The 19587-nt window shown below is 45.2% G+C and overlaps 1 protein-coding gene across 3 annotated transcripts in view; it reads left to right on the forward strand.

The window, feature by feature from the left end:
* Positions 1–2100: 2100 nt before the first annotated feature.
* Positions 2101–19587, forward strand: part of RASAL2 (RAS protein activator like 2) — a 163765-nt gene continuing 146278 nt past the window's right edge. For 2 of the 3 annotated variants that reach the window (XM_039555802.1, XM_039555803.1), the window contains exon 1: positions 2102–2331. In XM_039555802.1, coding sequence (XP_039411736.1) covers positions 2166–2331 — 166 coding nt within the window. In that variant the 5' untranslated portion in view covers positions 2102–2165. Of the gene's footprint in view, positions 2332–19587 lie in introns of all 3 variants that reach the window. The other variant, XM_039555801.1, reaches the window with a different exon arrangement.

Raw genomic sequence — 19587 nt, forward strand, 5'->3', positions numbered from 1 at the left:
ACGCTGCAGAACATGTTTTAGGGTGGGAAGGAGCAAGGAAATATTACTGGGTGTCCCAGCTGTGCTGCTTCTGTGCAGAAACACCCCTGTCACAGTGGTGGAGGGTCAAATCCTCACCAGATTTCATCCTGGTTTAACTCTTCCTGATTACAGGGGTAGTTTTAAAATCCCTTTTGCCCAAAGAATTAAGGCTGACACCATTAAACTCACTGGATCTTTCTTCCCCCTGATCCTGTCTCTTACCTTCTACAACCTCAGGAAGTGCCGAACTCACGGGTCTGTTTTAAACAAAACAGAGGGATACAGGTCCAAGAGCTAATCCTGGGGAACCCCTGCAGGAATAATGGAAAATGGCAGCAAGGTAAGGCAGCGAGATCCTACAAGCCTCTTCACTGAGGGTGTCCCCCCTCTGCCAGATATCAGGTATGAATCTGTAGGAAACCGGACCACACCAGTTCTGCCAATCACGAAACAACCTAACATTTGGAAGAAGGTTTCTTCGTTTTCCAGCTCAGCTTGGAAATCACAGCAGGGTGCATGTGCCCACCATGGAAGAACTCATCCTGTTCTCTCCCAACCAGGTAGAGAATGACCCAGTTGTAGGGCAGGATTCAGGTCAAGCTCTCAGTCAAGCATGAGACAGAAGCTCACAGAAATGAGGTTTCATCAATTAATCATGGGGCTGGCAGGACTTTTTTCTTCCTTTGAAATAGTTAATGCAGCTTCCATCGCAGACAACTGTATGGTGTGAGGGTACTCCAACTCACTTGGATCAGAAGGGCACTGTTCACTGCCACTTTGCAAGTCCTCAGCTCCCAAGAGGAGCTTTCCGGAACTCCTAAGACAAACCTTCAGGTTCAGGCAATGAATGGGGAACTGCCCAGCTGCAGAGCTCAGAGAGTTACAGTGCTTCCTTTCTAAGTGAAGTTGCTGTTCTTCAGCCACAACTTGCAGTGTGAACCCTCTTATTCTGCTCTGCTGCAAAGCAAAACAAGATGACATGAGTGTGGCTGGAAGGTGTGGGAGCTGTATCTACTTTGAAGCAGCTTTATGACTGCTACAGGTCCACACTAAATCAACTGCTCTTTCAATGAAGAAAAAATTGTCAGTGCCTTTATACTAATGGAGAAATTGTGTGCAGAGGCGAGGCCTTGGACACTGCCTGGGCTAATGGAGATAATCACTGGATCTGAGCGCTTGGGTGAACCCACCCAGGTCTTATTGATCATGGGCAGGCACAGACTCAGACCAAGAGGTTACAGGGACGGAACCCAGCGTAAGCTGAACCCCTTTGCCCACCTTCCCTTTTGAAAATTCGAGTCACAGTGCCATGATTTAAAAGACACTGCAGGATGCATGCTTTATTCACAGCTATTCTATTCTACACTTTTAAAGAACACGTACCTTAAGCACTGGGAAAATCACGAGAATACCAGAGGGAAATAGAAAATTAAAACATGGTGTACTCAGGGAGGTCAGTAAATAGGCATTCAGGACAAACCAGCCCGCAAATCCCCTAAATGAAATGCATTTAATCAAGCCAGTTGTCCTCCTTTCCCTACAGCACATCTCTTCATGTACCTGCGAGAAACAGCCTGTGTGAGTGCATGAAAGATTTATCAGTCTCGGTCAGGCGTGCGAGCGCAGGTCTGAGCCTGGGCAACCCCACGGCAGCCGCTGTTTGAGCCTCAACCCATCACCCTGGCGTTCCTGCGGCCTTACTGGGAGAAAGGGCCGCTGTGAGCGGCGTGCGGCTGCGGCCCCAGCGGGATTATCCCCTGATTTGTATTCCTCTGGAATGCCTCTCCCGAGCCGCGACTCCCCTTCCCGCCGCTCTCCCGGCGGGGCTGAGGGGAGGAACCATCTCGAAGCCCCTCCGGGGCCGCCTCACGAAGCCCCGCGCAGCGAGGCGGTGCCGGGGCAGCCGGGGGCCGGGGAAAGGGCCGCCGGCGGCTCTGAGGGCAGCGCGGGCAGAGCCTCCCGCCATCGCCCGCCTCCCCCTCAGGCCAGGGGCGGGCAGGGGCGGGGCGCTGGGGCCCCTCCCGCGCTGACGCGGAGGGCGGGGAGGAGGCGGGCCGGGGGAGGGAGGATGGAGCCGCACTGAGGCGAAGCGGGGCTGGGGCGCAGCGCGGGCGGCGGCGCCTCCTCCTCGTCCCCACGGCAGCATGGAGGCGGCCGCGGGAGCGGCGGCAGAGCCGGCGGCATGGGCGGCAGAGCCCTTCGCGGAGCCGGAGCCGGAGGCGGGCTCGGAGGAGCTGGAGACGGGCGGCGCGCTGGACCGCGTCCTGAGGGAGTCGGTCTGCCAGCAGCAGGGCTGGGTCCGCGTCTACGGTGAGGGGCGCCGGGGCGGGGAGCGGCGGAAAACTTCCCGGCCCCAACTTCTTTCTCCCTTTCTTTTTCTCCCTGCGGCCGAAGCTCCCAATTCCCCGCGGCTCCTTGCCTCCCCCCTCCCCGCCCCGTTCCCGGAGCCCCGGGCTCACCCCGCGCCACGCCTTCCCTCTTCCGAGGTGCAGGATGCTCCGGTGTTGGGATCCGCGTCCGAAGCTTTTGTGTGCCCGCAGTCCCAGGATGTGCGCCCGGGATGCGGGTGCCGGCAGGGCTGAGCGCTCGCGGATCTAATTAGTATTAATGAGCTACTAAAGGCCTGGGAGGTGCTGATACGGTGGGTCCCTGGCCCCAGACTTACTGGTCTGTGTTAGATTGGCACCTTTATAATTTATGAAAAGGATGTTAAAATCTACAGGACGCGGGGTTGTTTCCCCTTCTTTGTCAAACTCTCCCTGGTATGTAACCTTTTAAAATTAGCTTGATTTATGTGGCCGGGGCTCTGGTTTGTTTAGGCTCCCAGCTGAAGTGCAGTCGAATTTAATCTCTCGATCAGCACCTAAATAGTGGAAATTCTGTTTTATCTTTTCCTTGTCTCTGCCTCTTGTTTGTCTTGGTAATCTGATGATAATTACTCCCACGTTTCAGAGTGAAGAGCGCTGCAGGCATTATTTTGTTTTCCCTCCTGTAACAAATTTGATGGTCCAGCCTTGAAAAGGCACCAGTTGTGGTGTGTGCGCATGTTACCTTTGTCTGATATTGTTATTGTTGCCCCGTCCCTGGAAGTGTCCAAGGCCAGGTTGGACAGGGCTTGGAGCAACCTGGGCTAGTGGAAGGCCTGCCTGCCCATGGCAGAGAGGTTGGAACAAAACTGTCTTAAGGTCCCTTCCAACCCAAACCATTCCATGTTTCTATGACTATGCAAACCCTTTAAAAACACTTTTTTTATCGGTACTTTTTAACATCTCTTACACTGGTGATTGTCCCTTCTGTCTTCCTCCCCGGTCCTGAATCCCAAGGAGATTCTCCAGGTTCTTCCTGAGCTGTAAAACTAGAAGCAAATGCTCTCTGTTACTGGTGTCATTGATCTGTTACTTGGTTGTGTTATTCCTGAAACACAGCGATGACATGAGTAAGTTATCTGCAAGAACTCTGCTGCATTTCTTGGCTGATGGCAGGTAATTATTGTGAGTGCCACCAGCCTGAGCCTCCACACATATCAAATGAGGAAGATCAGGCTGCAGGTTTTCTGGAGAGCATGGTCTGTTCAAAGACCTTTGTGTTTATTTTGGAAGCTTGAAAAGCTGGTGCAGTGGGATGAGGTTGTCTGTCTGCTTTCTGTCTGGTGCATCAATGAGCAAAGTTATACTTAGCACAATTAATTGTAATAGAAGTTTGGGATTTTTAGTAGTTTCCACTGTGTTTAGCTTGCTGCTTCTTGCCTAGCTTCCTTTTGTTAATCCCAGCCTAAAGCTGAGACTATAAATGCTGCCTTATGCAAAAACATCTCTCTGCTGTTGTCAAGAAGAGCTCCTTCAGATTGTTTGTTGAGAATACTTTCTAAAGGTAAAATGAGAATGTACTTAAGAAGAGGATGTCTGGCACCAGCCTATCTGATCGTTACCCAAGGCTGTATCTCCCATGAGTGGAAGCAGGAATGTGGTTTCAAAATTAGCCACAGTGAGGAACATTGCTTGTTGATAAAGTCATATGTTGTGATGTGCTTGTAGTTTGACACTAACGTGTAGATAAATGGGAAAAAATTCCCTGTGACAGGGCCCAGCTAGCTCACAGGCTATAAAAATCAGCATACACTTCAAGCACGTAAAAATACATCTCGTAGCCCAAGGACAATAACTAATTATTACTAGTCTGTGTTTAAAAACAACTCGTTATCCCTCTCCCTCATAAAGAATCTGATGTGGTAGTGTCTTCTCTCCTTCCCTGAGAAATTGCAGTCGGATTAGCTAGTATTTGTTTGTTTCCTCCTGCTTATTAGCCTTTTTCTTTCTTGCATGAGCACATCTGGAGAAGTTTGCGGACAATGAATCAAGCTGAAACTGTGCCATGTTTGTGCACAGCTAAATATGGGTTACAAACCTCTGAGTGACAAGTGTTATTCATAGGATTAAAAGTAAAGCCTTGCACAGTTGTTTGAGGAACCACAGCAGCATAGCGAAAGAAAACAGGAGCAGAAAGCTTAGCCTTATTGTCTGTATTGTCTGATAAACAATGAGAACACTAACACTAATTATTTCACCATGAATGGCTGGGGGAGGGAAGGAATATCGAACACATGAAAAGTGGAGAAGCATTTTCTGGCATGGCAAGAAATACAGCTTTTGATGTCACTGCATTTCTTTTCCACGTGTGTCTGCGAACGTGAACCGCTGTGTGGGGGAGTTGTTCCAGATGAAAGGTGACTGTCTGAAAAGTGCCCCTAGTAGTGGAAACATGTATTTTAAAGGAAAAGAGCTCAGCAGCCACTTAAAGACAGACAGCTGTTTATTTCTGTGCATCTCTGCTTGGTGTTGGTGTGCCATCCACTTTGTCCAAAGGGGTAATTACTGCCACGAGGGGAGCTGGTCTGGTTGCAGAGCCTGTAAAACTTCATCTGTTAGCACAGAGAAAAGAATTTAGCAGTAAAGTCCCATCCTTGCTGGTCTCTGCGGCTTGCCAGCAGTATGACAGTGATGCGAATACAGTAGGACTTTACAATGTCTGGGATGTGATTTCAGTGTGACACTGAGGTCTTGTCTGACTTCACTACGAGATCTGTAAATCACAGTCTGGCTATTTTTGCATTTCCTGCCTTAGCTGCACTAGTTCCAAGGGTGGCTGTTTCATTCTGTGTTCTGGAGGTTCAGCAGATTCTGCTGAAGGGAATTAGCCAGGACATTATCATGGAAATACAGTTTCCTCACCCAAGGACAGAGTTTGAAATAGAATTAGTTTCCTCTAACCTGATGTTTGAATAGTGGACAGGAGCAGCAGATTTGCTTGTCAGAGTGATAGGTCTAATTGCTCGTGAAACACAAATCATGTGAGTGCTGTTAGATGATGTTTCCAAGAACTGGTTTTGACACACAACTAATGTTTCTGTAAAATATGTATCGACATGTGTTCTGGGTGACGGCTTCCATTCAGACTCCTGGCATGTGTGCAAGGGATAGGAGAGGGGAGGTGTCTTGCCTGGATTAATGCTATGATTTTTTTTTTTTTTCTCTGTAAAGCTGATAACTGACTTTCGAAAGCATCCACCCATGTTTCAAGGTCTTTTTCTCTGCTCTTTGAAACAGGTTTTGTGAGGAGGAGGCAGGGCAATAACTGAATAGACAGCATTTTCAGTGCTAACTGTGAAAACAGAGCAATTACATTGCCTGGTGTGGCTGACTGAACATCCATGGATTTTGCAGGAATGAATTCTAAAGCCAGCATCACAGCATTGGTGTTAAATGTTGCATGTGATGGGGGCAGAATCGGTTTTTGCCTGATGTACAGTCTGTGTCTAAACAGGTTGCAAACTTCTGTGACGGGGTTGTCAGATTCATTGATAATGTGCCTGCTCTAAGCTCACTGCAAACGCTCCTGTGCTAAAATTGCAAAAGAAGAGTTGCTGAGATATGTAAAAAATAGCACAGGGAAGAGTCTGTTCTTGAATGCTCATCCTGCAAACAGACATCGTTGCTCTGGGGCCTTATCTGGACTGGGAAATGTCTTTCTCTTTTAGCAGCAGTGCTAAAAGACGATGGTAGTTGTACAAACTCGCGTGCAGATAGGATGTGGACTCTTTCATCACCTCGGCCTCTAATCCTGAGGGCTGTCTGGAGGCATTCCTCACTGCTGCAATGACCCTGCTCGCCCCCCTTTCTCCTGGCAGAAGGAGAAGGCTCTTCAAGCACAGGCTAGAAGGGCTCCGTGCCTTTCCATGGATATCGATCTGCAGACAGAGCTGCACTGGCTTCGACTCCAGAAAAAGCCCTAGACCCTGTGCAAACAGACAGAAACATCTCTTGGCTGCCTCAAACCCGAGTTCCAGGCTTTGAAGTATTGGCCTTCAGAAAATACCAGGCTCGAGCTCAGGACTGAAGCCACGGTAATGTACGTAATGTCACGCAGAGATTAAAAAATAGCTGTGGCTTGGGCACTGAGCAGAAGCATCTCCTAATCATGTGAAATTCAGTTCAAAAGCCCCATTTCTGTGAGTTATCCATCCCAGCAGTTCATTATCTGCCTTGCTCAACTCTTTTGTATCAATGATCTCAACTCTGTTCTGAGGGATTTCTGGTTCTTTACAGCCTGCCTCGCTATGACTTTGCAAGTAGCTTTATATCTACCTTTTCTTTTTATATTCTTGTTTTATTCCACTGTTTGCAGTCATAGCTGAAAATGCAAAGATTATCCATTTCCAAACCATCTTGCTCTGGATGAGTACCAACAGGCTTTGGGAACGAGCAGCATCTTGCTGTCAGCAGATCCTTTCCTTCCAGCCCTGCTCGTACTGCTGGCCGGCTTTTTCCAAGCTGTGCACGCCGGCATGGGGACTGTGAGCCGCGACCCTCCCTGCCCAGGGTCCCGCCTGCCCCCCGGCCTCCACCCGAGCCCGAGGAGGTCCCACCAGGTGGCGGCATCTTCATTGCGGTGCTGCAGGACCTGCCGAGGATGCCCGAAACACGCGGGGGGATCCCGTCCTCTCCGCTCCCAAGCCTTACCGCTCATCTCCACCAGCTCGCTTACAAAGTACTCCGGAGGCCGTCTGACAAGGGGGAGGTGGGAGCGGTGTCGTTAATATAAAAACCAAAAAAAGCCTCGCAGCCAGGCAGTCTGATAGGTGAGGTGGCTGTTACCGAGGGTCTTCTCCTCCTCGAGACGCGTGCAGATAGCTGGGCTGGGGGTTGTGTACTGCTGCCTTTCTGAGTGTGTATGGAGCTGCAGTTCCGTGCAGGAGAGCATTTGCTCTGAGGAAAGACTTAGTGGGAGATAAGGGGAAGGTGTGGCTGAGACCCTTGGAAAGCTGAAAGGCAGCTGGAGAGCTGCACGGTGCCTTGTGCAGCCAGTCTTGTGTTGGAAAGGAGGGAAGGTCACTGTTCACGAGCGTTTCTGCCCCTTCTGATCAAGAGGTTTATTTTTAACTTGCCCAGAAAGCTGGTGCAAAAGCAGGCTTGGAAGATAAACCTTGTTGGGCCGGGAAATGTCATTTCCTGAGTATTTGGACAATGCCTGTTGTGGTGATATTTGACCTTATTGTAGCCTTCAGGTACGGAATGAGGGACAGACACTGAATACCGTTTGTTAGTTTTGTTGAGCTGATAAGTAACAATGATTTTTAGTTGGAGCTCCATTGAAAAAGGCAGAGTTTAATCAAAACCAAGGTTTTAAGTGACTGCATTTGCTAGAGATGAAAAACAGTCGAGTGTGTTGTGGGCAGAGATGCTGCTTTCCCGTGTCAGCCAGCAGCAGGGAATATCGAAAGATGAGTGAAAGGGCTCTAACAGGTGATCTGCTCATGCCTGCTCTATGACAGCTCCTCCAATAGCCCCTTTTCGGCTCCGGAGAATTCTTCCAAGCCTGCAGGGGGTGAATTACGGATCCTCTGTGCTCATTTTCCTGTGCATTGGCAGAGGTGACTTGGAGTGGAGCTGAGGGCTGGGCACAGCCTGTTTTCTCCTTGGTTGCTTTACTCCAAAATCTTACTGCAGAATCAGCCCTTTGACATTAAAACTGTTTGCCTTTCCTCTTTTTAAAGAACATTGATAGGAATTTATGCATAAATGAAGGTTTAATTTTTTTTTTTTAGGAGTTTTTAGCTGGACTCCTTCAGCTGGCTGTGTTGTTGCAAATGTTGCCTAGGTTACTAATTTATTAAGTCACTTAAATATTTGGAGGCATCAACAATACTAGAGTATGCAGGGGAAAATGAGGATGACATTATTTTGAAACACTGGTTTCCTGACTCCTGTATTTCAGTCACACAATTTATCTCTGGCTGAACGTTTTCATGTGGTGCTGTTTCCTATTTTTAAACAATAGGGGAAAAAAAAGGGAAGATAAGAAGAGCATAACTGTGCCCTGTTGACTTATTATGAGATCACGGATTCCTTTTAACTGATATTTATAGATTTTTATAAAAAATAGCTCAGACTTCAGTGTTTTCTGACATATATGCCTCTTTAGCCTCAGGGTCAGAAGTTAAGCTGTCATCTGAATTCTTTCGAAATCCTCTCTGAAGACACATAGTAATCTTGGAAATACAAATTGTATCTGCAAGGAAAGTAACCAAGTGAAAAGAAATATTGCTGCATTTTGGTTTGTAAAATTCTCACAAAGCCCTTTGTGTGTTTTGACACCATCGTATCTCAGAAAGCCTTTATAAAAGTGATCAGGAGGCAACAGCATTTGTTAATTCTCTTTAATAGGGTTTCAAAAGGTCACAAAACTGTAGAAAGGCTCTTCTCCAAAAGTCGGGATTATTTTTAATTGTAAAGCAAATTGGAGCAGTGCAAGTAATGAGCTCTTGGAGGTGGAGGGGTCTTTGCACTTAAGTAAATGTAAAACCAAGTCCTAGATTTAGATCCTTTATTATCTAAAGGGATTTTTTTTTTTTTTTTCCGACTGGGAATACCCCATTAGAAATTAGCTCTTACACTGCAAGCACTGGCAGGCACTTAGTTAAACACATTAATTCTGCAAACTGTGGGAAAAGGACACCCATTTCAGCAGATGTGCGATGCGCCTGGTGTAGATTTGCATAAGAATGCATATGCTTCTCTGTGAGTTTCTGGCTTGATTAAAACTTGCCAGCACCTTTTCTCTTCCTCTAGCGCTGTGTCTGCATTCTTGGATATTAATGGTTTAATTGAAAATACCCCGTTTTGTTCTGTCTTAAGCTAATTCGTTGTATTTACACAGTACTGCGCTGTAGATGCGCTTGGTGCCGTATAGACAGAGGCTGCTTTGCTTGTCTTTTGGAATTTGTAGCCAGGATCAGAGAATAAAGGATACAGCAAACATGAAAAATGGCAAATGTGTTTGAAAGTGGATGGAGGATTACACGGTGGAGTATCAGGAGCTGGGAGGGGATTGTGTGCATTCAGTCCTGGCTTCCAAGGAGGTGCGGGAATGGAAATTGGTACTGTGGTGAGAAGAAGTGTTGAGGAATCTGTGACTAAAAATGATCTCAGACTTAATCCCTCCCAGTGTTAGGCTTTCACAGTAACAGTCCAAGAGATGCAGCAGAACCTCTTCACCTCGGTCCTGTTCTCAATCTGGATGGCACGGAAATTCCTGCAGGTAGACCGTAGATATGGTAGCGTTCAGTCAGAAAACTTCCTTAACTCTGCTGGCAGGGAATTGAAGCAGGGTACTGGGAGGCAGGACATGGAAAAAGAGGAGGATTACTTGGATTTTGACGTGAAATTTCCAACAAGGAGACAAAACTTTCCAGGAATAAGCATTTTGTGTCCATTGTATCCATGTGTAACAAATATTGGATGCCCACTGCCACCTTCTAGGGCTGCAGAAGGAGCTGTTTTGTGACAGGACTGTTTTTAGGGCCTTCTTGGCATGAAGGAGTCAAAGACAATTTAGTGATATTCCAGACAAGGCTTAATGCTCAAGGAATGCAGGTCTGGAGCCGTGCTGCCCCGGGTCTCCTGCTGGCAATGGCTTTGTGGAAGCCTGGTAGCCAGCAGAGCGCTTTGGGGTTGGCCAGCACCTGAGGGAGCATCATATCTTGCCAGCTAAGTTAGCATTGCCTGCATGCAGCCCCTCTAGCTTTGTCCTTTCATCAGCTGCAAGGTGTTCTGTGCTGTGGGAGTGAGAAGGAAAGGGAGGAAACGCTCTTAAAGCAGCGGCGTCTGTGGGACAGGTACCAGATGGCAGTGGGCCAAACTGCACCACCAGCAGCTTCCTGCTCTCCTGAGAGAGCACTGGTGTTCCCCAGCTCTGGAATAGCAGTCTTTAGGGCTAGGCTGAGTAGCTTGGAAAGCCTGGAAATTTATGACACATTGGCTTTTTGGGAGATCCCTCACGGAAGAACTTGAAGTTACGGCATGGAATATAACAACATAACTACACTTCTCTTCTTGGGATACACACCATCCTTTGCCAGGAAGGGCTTTGAGGAAATGCAGGTGGGTTTGGCACTTCTGGGGGATTTCTACACCATGTTTGATACTTGCATGACAGAGTTAAAGGCCTGCTTGCTTTCTTCAGGATCTCATTACTTGAGTCAGTGGATTGGCTTGAGATAAGTGGAGGTAATTCACACCCTCATTTAGCTGACTCTTTAGTGCACTGATACTGGCCTCAACAAGATAGGGGACAGATGCTGCACTACTCAGCACAGCGTGTGCTGTGAGGGTTCCAGGAAAATCTGTGCAAACCAGCAGTGGCTGGGAGGGCTGAATGCAGTCCTTGAATCTCACTTAGAAATTAAATGATCGCTTTGCTTCAGTTTTCTGTTCCATTTTGTCCTGACAAATGGTGACTGCTTTATTAACAATTCCATCAGGGTTAAAGGAGGAAGGATCAGTTTCACTTACTTGCACCATTCATTGCCTTGCTGTGTGAGTGCATCCAAAGCATTAACGGTTTTATTTGAGAGGGCTGCTCTGAGCTGAGAAGGTGAGGAAATGAGGCACAAATAGGTCAGATAACTTGTTCAAGGACATACAAGAAACTTGGCAACAGAAGCCAGATCTCCTGAGACGCCTACAGTGCTTTGCTTGCATGCCTTGGGTTGCACTGCTTTGTGTTTGGGGTGCCTCTAAGCCTGCTGTTTTACTTGGATGCTATGTAACTATTAATAATCTTCTCAAATAGCCTATTAGCTGTCAGATCTGTAGGTCAGCAGGGCAAGATGCTCTCAGAGCGGGGGGACTTTTATTCAGGTGATGACATCTGCTTTCTCCTTCTATTCCTTCTTTTTTTTTTTTTTTACTCCCCAAAAAGCCAAAGGTAAAGTTTTGTTGACCTTCAAGATGGAATAAACTTGTCTCGTTACAGTGATAGCAGGCTGGACCACTGGTATGAAGATGTTTGGATAGCCAGCTTAGCTCATTAGCTTTTCTTCATTTTTGAGCAGGGCTGGGTGGTGCCTAAATCATTAATTTTGGGTAGGTAACTCTTCACTGCTGACTGGGGGAGGAAAATAGAGCACAGATCAAAACTGGAAAACCAAAGAACAGTGATTAAACTGCTTGGAGCTCCAACATCCTTCCCGTGGCGTATGAGACCCGGTGCCAGCGTGTAACACAACTTTGGCTGGCTTTGCCGACACTTGACTGATCCATCGTGGTTTTCCATGCTAGCTAGGGATTTTATCTTAGGAGTACAGTGCACTGCAGGCAAGAAGAGGAGACAAAAAGCTTCCTGAAAAGATGCTTTTTTACATTATGAGGTTATACCTCAGGCTGCACAGACAAGCTGCTGCCTTCCCTGCGTTTCCTACTTGCTTAAATATACTGGAACATGTACATCATGCACCCAAAGCACAATGTGCTCACACTTGCTAGGAAATCATTAGACTTCCTCATCAAATAATACTGAGTATTTCCTATTTTGAGGTATGCTTCTGTAATTATTTTCCATCTTTTTTTTTTTGTTCAGGATGGTGGGTAGTTGATAGGTATCCTGGGAAGTAAGAAGTCAGGAAAGAAACCAACACCCTTCTAAACCCGGCTTGAGAAGATTTATCTTCTAAATGGCATTGGCTTATGGGGTCCCTTTCTCTCTTGCTCTCTGGCAGCACTTGCTGAGGATGTCAGTGAGGTGTGGGGTGATTGATTACCCTGTTGAATGGATTTCATGGGGTCCTTCCTTAACTCCTTCCATTAGCTAAGGCCTTGCTCACTAAAGTTTTCAAATAGCCTCAACTCCCTAGAGATAATGAGTTTTATATCCCATATAGTGAAGTAGCAGAAAAAGTTTTATGGTCTTGCCATAAATATTTATGTCAGTTTTCTTTCACATACCCTTGGCAGGGGACTCCTCTGCTTAAAGAAGCTCCTGTAGTTGTTCATGTCAAATTCTGTAAGTACTGTCAGAGCAGTGTGAACCAAGGCCATTTCTAACTCAACTCTCCTCATTTTGATTCCAGTGGTTGCTAATTTCTTAATTTATAGCCATTAAATCATTATAACCATTAAATCAAATTAGGAAGAAAGCCTCTTTTATTTTGTTGTCAGCCTAGACAAGCTTTACAGACGGAAGTTAAGCATTTTCCGCTCTAATTTCTTTTTTTTTTTTTTTTTTTTTTTGGACTTACTATTAGGGAAGTCAGGAATGTGAAGTAAATGGCCTCTGTTTGCAGAAATGATGAATGTGTAGGATAAAAGGAGGGACGATAAGAAGGAAACAAATATTTTTTTTATTCCAGACCAGTACTGGAAATGGGGAATTTGCATGTTGTAAAAGTAAAAATATGTCTGAAACTTTGCTGGAAAAAAAATTTGAGAGGAATGCAGTAATAATAGTTAAAAACCTAAGTGGTATGAAAGGGCATTAATCTTTCCAATTCTGGAACAACTTGCTTTCTGCTATTTTATTTTGTCAGAATACGTTGCTTTTTCTGTGTTAAAAACCAGAGAAGGGTGAAAATACAAAACTGTCTGAAAATGCAGTATGGCTGTCAATGATAAATATATGTTGAAATATATGAAATATATGTTTGCTGTAAGAGCAGCGTTCACCTGAATCACCATGTCTCAAATTTTTCTGGATCCCCAGTTCATCGGGGTGTTTTGCTAATTCTCTCAAATTGTACATTTTTGGTAATTTGGGTTTAATGGCTCTCTTGGCACCTTTAACCTGCTGCTTATACATAATGGTGATACAATACTGGTCATGTGTAATTATTACATATGTGAGCCAGTAATCAACCGTGAATTATACATAAGCAACTAGAAGGAGGCTTTCTCTTTAGTCCTATATTTTGACTTACACATTTTGTTAAAAACAGAGTATAATCCTGTCTATATGAAGAATTTGAAGTGCAGCAGCTGTTAGTATCAAGAGGCAGTGGCCCAAATCTCTTCTCAGAATGTGCTGGAGACCAGACAGCCTGGGACACAGCAAGTGCTCTGGTAGGGGTTAAGGTAGTTTCCCCTATGAGCAGGTAGGTGTTCCTATAAACAAGTGCCAAGAATTAAATCAAGCTGCTGCTTCTGTGCTGAGAAGCTACTTGCTCTGATTACAGGTTATATTAGCTTTGATGTTTCACTAGTTCTGGGGAAAAAAAGGGCTGAGTGGACTGCTGGGCCCTAGTTTTCTGTGTGTTCAGGCTGCTGACCTTTTCCAGCCATCTCTGCGGGATGACCACAGGTATCTGCTGGCCAGGCCATGAGATCCCTTGGCTGACATATCCATCCCATTGTAAAACATCACCACCACATCTGTTTGCAGATCAGTCTCTACCTGGATGGCACTAAAAAAGCTTTGGGATGAATCTCAAATGAAAGCTGTGGTGACAGAGGGGTGTTGGGAGGTTGATCCCCAACAACATAAATCTTTGCTGTCAAGACTGCTATTGTTGTTGATGGAGTTCAGAAGGGTTATCACGAGTTCAGTCTAAAAAGCATGCAATTAAGTTTAAAACTTAGAGTAGCTTTGCAGGAGACTTACAAAGGAAAAGCTGTAGTGTATCACCTGGGGTGTACTTAATCTGTTTCATCAGTTTACCAGTTGAGATGTTCTAGCTGTACTTTTGATTTCCATTTATAATAACCACTCAATTCTATAGCTGACACAGTATCCCTCCCTGCTTTGTTACCAGACTTTATTGATGTGGCTTCTTTGTGACCTACTTTTACCGCTTTAAGGTTGCTTTTTTCATTCTCTTCCAAAAGGAAGTGCCTTCCATGGGAGATGTTGGAGGCTCACTAGCCAGTTTTTAATACTGGTAGATGAAAACTTGGACCAGCCCGAGTGCCCTTCTGCTTACACCCAGGGTAGATGTCATGACTGACCCCTGGGTGCTTTCCTTACTAAGTTCTGTTGCTAACCATTTTGGGACCCTGGAGGTGGGTATTGTGGAGAATGAGAGAAGGAAATGCCTGTATTTTCTTGGAAGTCTCATTACTCATGATGGAACTGGCTAGCCCTGTGACTCCTGAGGGCATTGAGTTGGCCTCTTGTCCTTGCAGTATGTCATGTGCTTATTACTAAAGCACTTGCACAGCTGGAGGAAGCAACATCCCAGTTCTTATTCCTTTTTCTCATGCCGGGGTGTTGTTCTTCATTTGTGTTGTTCCTTGTGGCTTTCTCTGCTGGTGATCCAGTTTGAGGCTGAGCTGTTATCTCTCTTCAATTAGTGGTGCCTTTGCTTTTTATCTGGGACAGGAGGTGTGTGTTTACTTCTTTGTGGGGACACTTAAAAACAGTTAGTGTGATGCAGATGTGCAGTTTTCAGCAGATACATAACATTTAGCTAAGTCTTATGGGGGGATTAATGCCTCATTGGGAAAAAATAATTCACTCGTGTAATTTCACAAAGTGGATGTAGCATTTGTAATCATCATCTCGTAAAACTGGCTGCTTTTCCCCCTGCTCCATTTCACTTGGGTGTCAAGTTGGTATAAACGCTGGTTACCCAAAAGAAAAATCTACTCCAGTCCTTTTTCTGGAACCTTGGTGGCTTTCTGGTTTCCAGCAAAAAGTAGCCAGATTTGTGTGTGTGTGCGCCTCTGTTATAAAATGAGCATGCTATTAATTTTAACTGCACAGTTTCTGCTTGGAACAGCAATTCAAACTGTGAGGGAAATTGGTTTTGTGTGTGTTGATGTCGAAGGAATTTCAACAAAGGTGCCATTCACCTCCCGTTAGGGTCTGGAGTTGGACTTGTCCTTGTTCCTCTGGGGTTGGGTGCACAGTGCCCTTAACCCTCTTAGGAAAACCTTTACCAGAAGGAGGACAGAGAACTGGAACTACAAGAGATGCTCAGCGGTGCTGCAGGTAGCAAGGTGTTGGAGGAGAAACTTGTAGCCCACTGTTGTAAGTCACAGTGCTCACTGCCTCCCCTGTCGCCTTGCGTCTAACCGGCTGTGGGCTTGTGTGCTGGGATAAACATGAGGTGGAGTTAGGCTTGTAAATGGAGTGCTGGAAGAGTCTGGGGGCTAAAAATACAGCTGAAAGTAGCTGCAGTGGAGTCATTTGCCTCAAAAGGCAACTTCTGGCGGTGGGCTGAGCATTACCAGGGCTCTGAGGTTAAAGGAGCTGTGTGTGATTGGGGAGAAAATGCAGAATTCAGCAGGCGTGGGGATGCCAGCTGCAGCGAGGTGCCAAGCTGAGTGACCCAGTGGTTTTCTGGGTACACCAGCTATTTCTCCATGTTTCCTGCCAGCAGGATGCTGGGTGAAAGCGGGGTGGTGCTGTTTTTGTTGGAAGCAAGCTTGGTACAAGAGGCCATGCTAGTCCAGAGGCATTGCATGTGAAAGCTGTTAGTGGTTTGCAGCTTTTTAGGATGTTCTTTTTGTCTGGTTGAAATATCCAGCAAAGCCAGTGAAACATCAACACCCATGAGGGATAGCGACTGAGTTTCATACCTTGTTTTTTTTTTAAATCTTTCCCTTCATCAGCATACAGGAAACAATGAATGCAAATCTATTCCCCAGCACGTGCAGATATGCATTTGTTGCTTGGAAGCTGAGCTGGGCAGGAGCTCTGAATTATCAGCATCTGATTCCAGAGCTTTGACAATCTGCAATCTCCTTAATATTCTGATGAGCCACCGTGGGTATTATTCCTCTGTGGTTTTTTTCACTTTTTTATTCTTGAAGCTCATATTGCAATCTGAATGCTGTTGGTTTAGGATTAAAAGAGATGTTGGCTGGCTCTATGCTTTGCACAATTTTCCTGTGACAGCAGAAAGAGGGAGAGTGGATAGTATCATTCTCTTTCCTCCACAGTAGTACAAATGAAGCCTGAATTAGAAACAGCTTTTAAAATTGAAGTGTTATCTGCTGTTCATAATTGTGTCTCTAATATTATGAGTACCAAGGCACATGTATTATTCATGCAAGGAAGAAATCCTCAGAAAGTTTTCTTGGGGAATCACAGTGCTTCCAAGGAAAAACTTTCTGTCTCTACAGACACTTAGCAACTCTGCTCTGGATTCTCTGGCAAGAGTATTATTCCAGTTACAGCTTATCTTTAGAAATAACTGCAGATTAATTTTAAAATACATGTGTCTTTTAAAATGTAGCTTGCTTACCCCAATGGCAATTAGATTCATCTTAGTGGTAATGTAAATCTAGAGTAGCTCTCCAGCCTAAGGGCTGGCCATTTTACTGTCCAGCTGTTTTCCAAATGATTTATTTCATTTTCCCCCTTGGTTTCTTTGCCTCACCCCTCAGCTTCACTCTTGCTGCTCGCTGTACAGTGAGGGAAGAACAGCTGCACTTAGCAGCTCCAATAAATGACTTTATTAGAATTAGAATTGTGTCTGCATTACACTAATACCAAAGGTCTTAGTTCATCTTGTAGCCTCTAAAACAGATTGTCATCATTTCCACACTGCCTGCTTACAGCGGGGGAAGACAGCTCTGACTCAGCCCCTGGATAAATGGGAATACAGGGAACTGAGTGCTGCTGCCGGGCAATTTGTTCAGGCTTTGTCAGTGGCTAGGAATGTCTTTCTCCCCACTTATTGTAACCCTGAGCATAACGTGCAGGAAGAAGACCTGCTTTACAACAGCTCAGGAATAAGGATGAACTACCTTTCTGTCAAAATGATATAAAAAATTCCTTAAGCTTGAGGATTTAATGTGGTTATTTAGAGGACGGTACAAATGTTATCCTAGGACACAGCAAAACCATTTGAAACCTGCAAATTCTTTGGCATTCCTTGCTGACAGAGAGAGAAGGTAAAATGAAAAACTTTGCTCTTTTCAGGTGTTCCAGTGAACAGGCTCATGAGTAGGGAGTTGCCTTTTATTAGCGGGAAGTAGCTCACATTTGGTATGGCAGGATGGAAATTCCTTGCTGCTTCTCCTGGTTCTTTGAACTTTAGAGCAGTGGAAGTACATGCCAAACACAGCAGTGTTATGTGCAATCCCAGGGAAGCCATGCCTGCGGTGTCCTGGAGATGGAGCAGAGCAAGTCTTAGAGGTGAAACTCAACCCAAAGGTCCACCTTGTTGCTCCAAGGTCTGTATGAACGGTGTGAAAGATGAGGTGCTGCTTACTGGTGCCTGGAGAGGCCTCACCAACAGGCTGCCTTGCCTGGGAGCAGGATTCCATTTGAAATGCTACCTCTGGGCTTTGCTTTGAGGCTTCCCATCTTTTCTTATCTGCAGCACCAGCGTCAGCTGTACTTGGATTTGTCTGGTCTTTGGATCGGGGAAGTCTCTGCAGAACCCTGGTGCCCAAGTGGTGTGACTCCCAAGGGTAGTAGGAAAAACCGTTTCCTCTTCTGCATTTTCTAATTTCTCATATATGATCTGTAGCTTGTTATTTTTCCAAATTAGTCTCTCTGCTACACCCGCCATGGCTCCTAAGCAAAACTGTATCCCTTTCAGAAGTGCAGCCCAGACAGAATATTAACATCATTCTCATTTATTTTGGGAAGAAAGGGCTAAAAAGGGAACAATTTGCCTTAGCTGTCTTGTCAAACTTGTTTAATGTCAGTACTGGAAATATTTCACTGGAACATCTCCACCTTTACTGTTAGTAAGTGGATGTTTTTTGTGGCTGGTAAGCACAAGGTAGGAACTTCCATTCACACATCTCTGCCAGAACTCCTTTGCTCTCACTCAAATACCAGTTGTTTCTTTTGAGTAACTTACACAGTGGCAAACAGAATGGGTAGAAAAAAAGGGGGCTGATTTTTGTCTTTCTTAAGGTATGCCTTTGTCTTAAAGAGAAGAGAAATTGTTATTTATAAGCCAAAAAATGTATTTTCAGATGCAGCGTGTGGTTTGGAGGGTTTTTTTTAAACTGTTCTACTTTTAACGGCAATCCTGTGGGTGAAGTGCTAGAATAAAACCCAGCAGCAGCTTGATGCTGTGCACCCACTTGGATGGTAAAGCAGAAAGAAAAATACCAGGGAAGCTGGGGAAAGGGGCAGCAGCCCTAAAAATGCAAACTCTGCCTAATCCCTCCCTTAATCAGTTGTGTTACTGCACTCTCAGGAGCTCACAGGCAGCTTGAAAGCAGAGACCAAAGTTCTTCATGGGAGATTTGACAAATCCACCTGTCAGTGTCACCCGACAACTGATTTATCATCTCTGACAAGTAGAAAATTGCTTTGACTTGTCTGCAGGACAAGTAAAATTTAGTAACAGTGGTGGGGTATTTTAAAAATTGTCATGATCATGTAAATCCTGTTATCTCTGTAACCCAACACTAGCAAGTTCTGAACTGTAAAATGACATTAACTTGCTTGAAAAAAAAATTTAAAAAAGGTCTCATATTAACAGATAACGGGACATTTTCCCCCCTCAGTTCATTTTTAAATCCTTTCAAAGGCTGACACTTCTGTCTTTCAGCCCTATTTCTCTGGTAATAGAATATTGAAGAAGATGTCTTTTAAAGAAAAAACCCAGCATGTAGCTATATCACATCAGAAAATACAAAGGAAGAAAGTCTGCCTAATCTGACAAAGCATCAGTGTTTAGGCTATAAGCTCATTATGAGGCTTGTGTAGTGGGAGCTGATTTTTTCAAATTAATTTTTATGATTACCATAATAAACATTTTAATAATATCCTTTCCTTCCCTCATATCCTCAGCAGCTGAATATTATTTCAGTAGGTTATCTGGTCTTCTGCAGCAGCCTTTATCCCAATCAGCTGTGCATGATCTGTTTACAAGAACACTTACAGGTATTTCCACTTTAATTTCATGTTCCAGGTTATGCTGCTTCAGCAGTTTCTCTCAGTGCATTTGGGATGTTCCCAGAAAAACACTCGGGGAATTTCGAGACCTTTGAATTTCTAATTTTATTTGGTAGTCAATGCAAAGGAGTCGCATCGTATTCTATTTAAATCTTTCAATTGCCTGGAAAACAATTTGCTGCAGCAAACATGCAACACCTCGGCCAGCGAGGCTGGTGCTGCGGCATTTGGTTTGGTATGTGCGTTATTTGCTGACAGGAATAAGTAAAGCCTTGTGTTCTGCTGATGCTGTGACTGAAAGGTTGAGGGAATCTAGAAAGTAGGAGTAAGGCACTGTTAAATGGCAGAGATTTGTCGGCATTAGGGATCTGTGCAGAGCTGCCTCCAGCTCTGGGGTCCCAGCACAGGAAGGACACAGACCTGCTGGAGCGA

This window comes from Corvus cornix, chromosome 8 (genome assembly GCF_000738735.6).
Source record: "Corvus cornix cornix isolate S_Up_H32 chromosome 8, ASM73873v5, whole genome shotgun sequence".
Taxonomy (NCBI): Eukaryota; Metazoa; Chordata; class Aves; order Passeriformes; family Corvidae; genus Corvus; species Corvus cornix.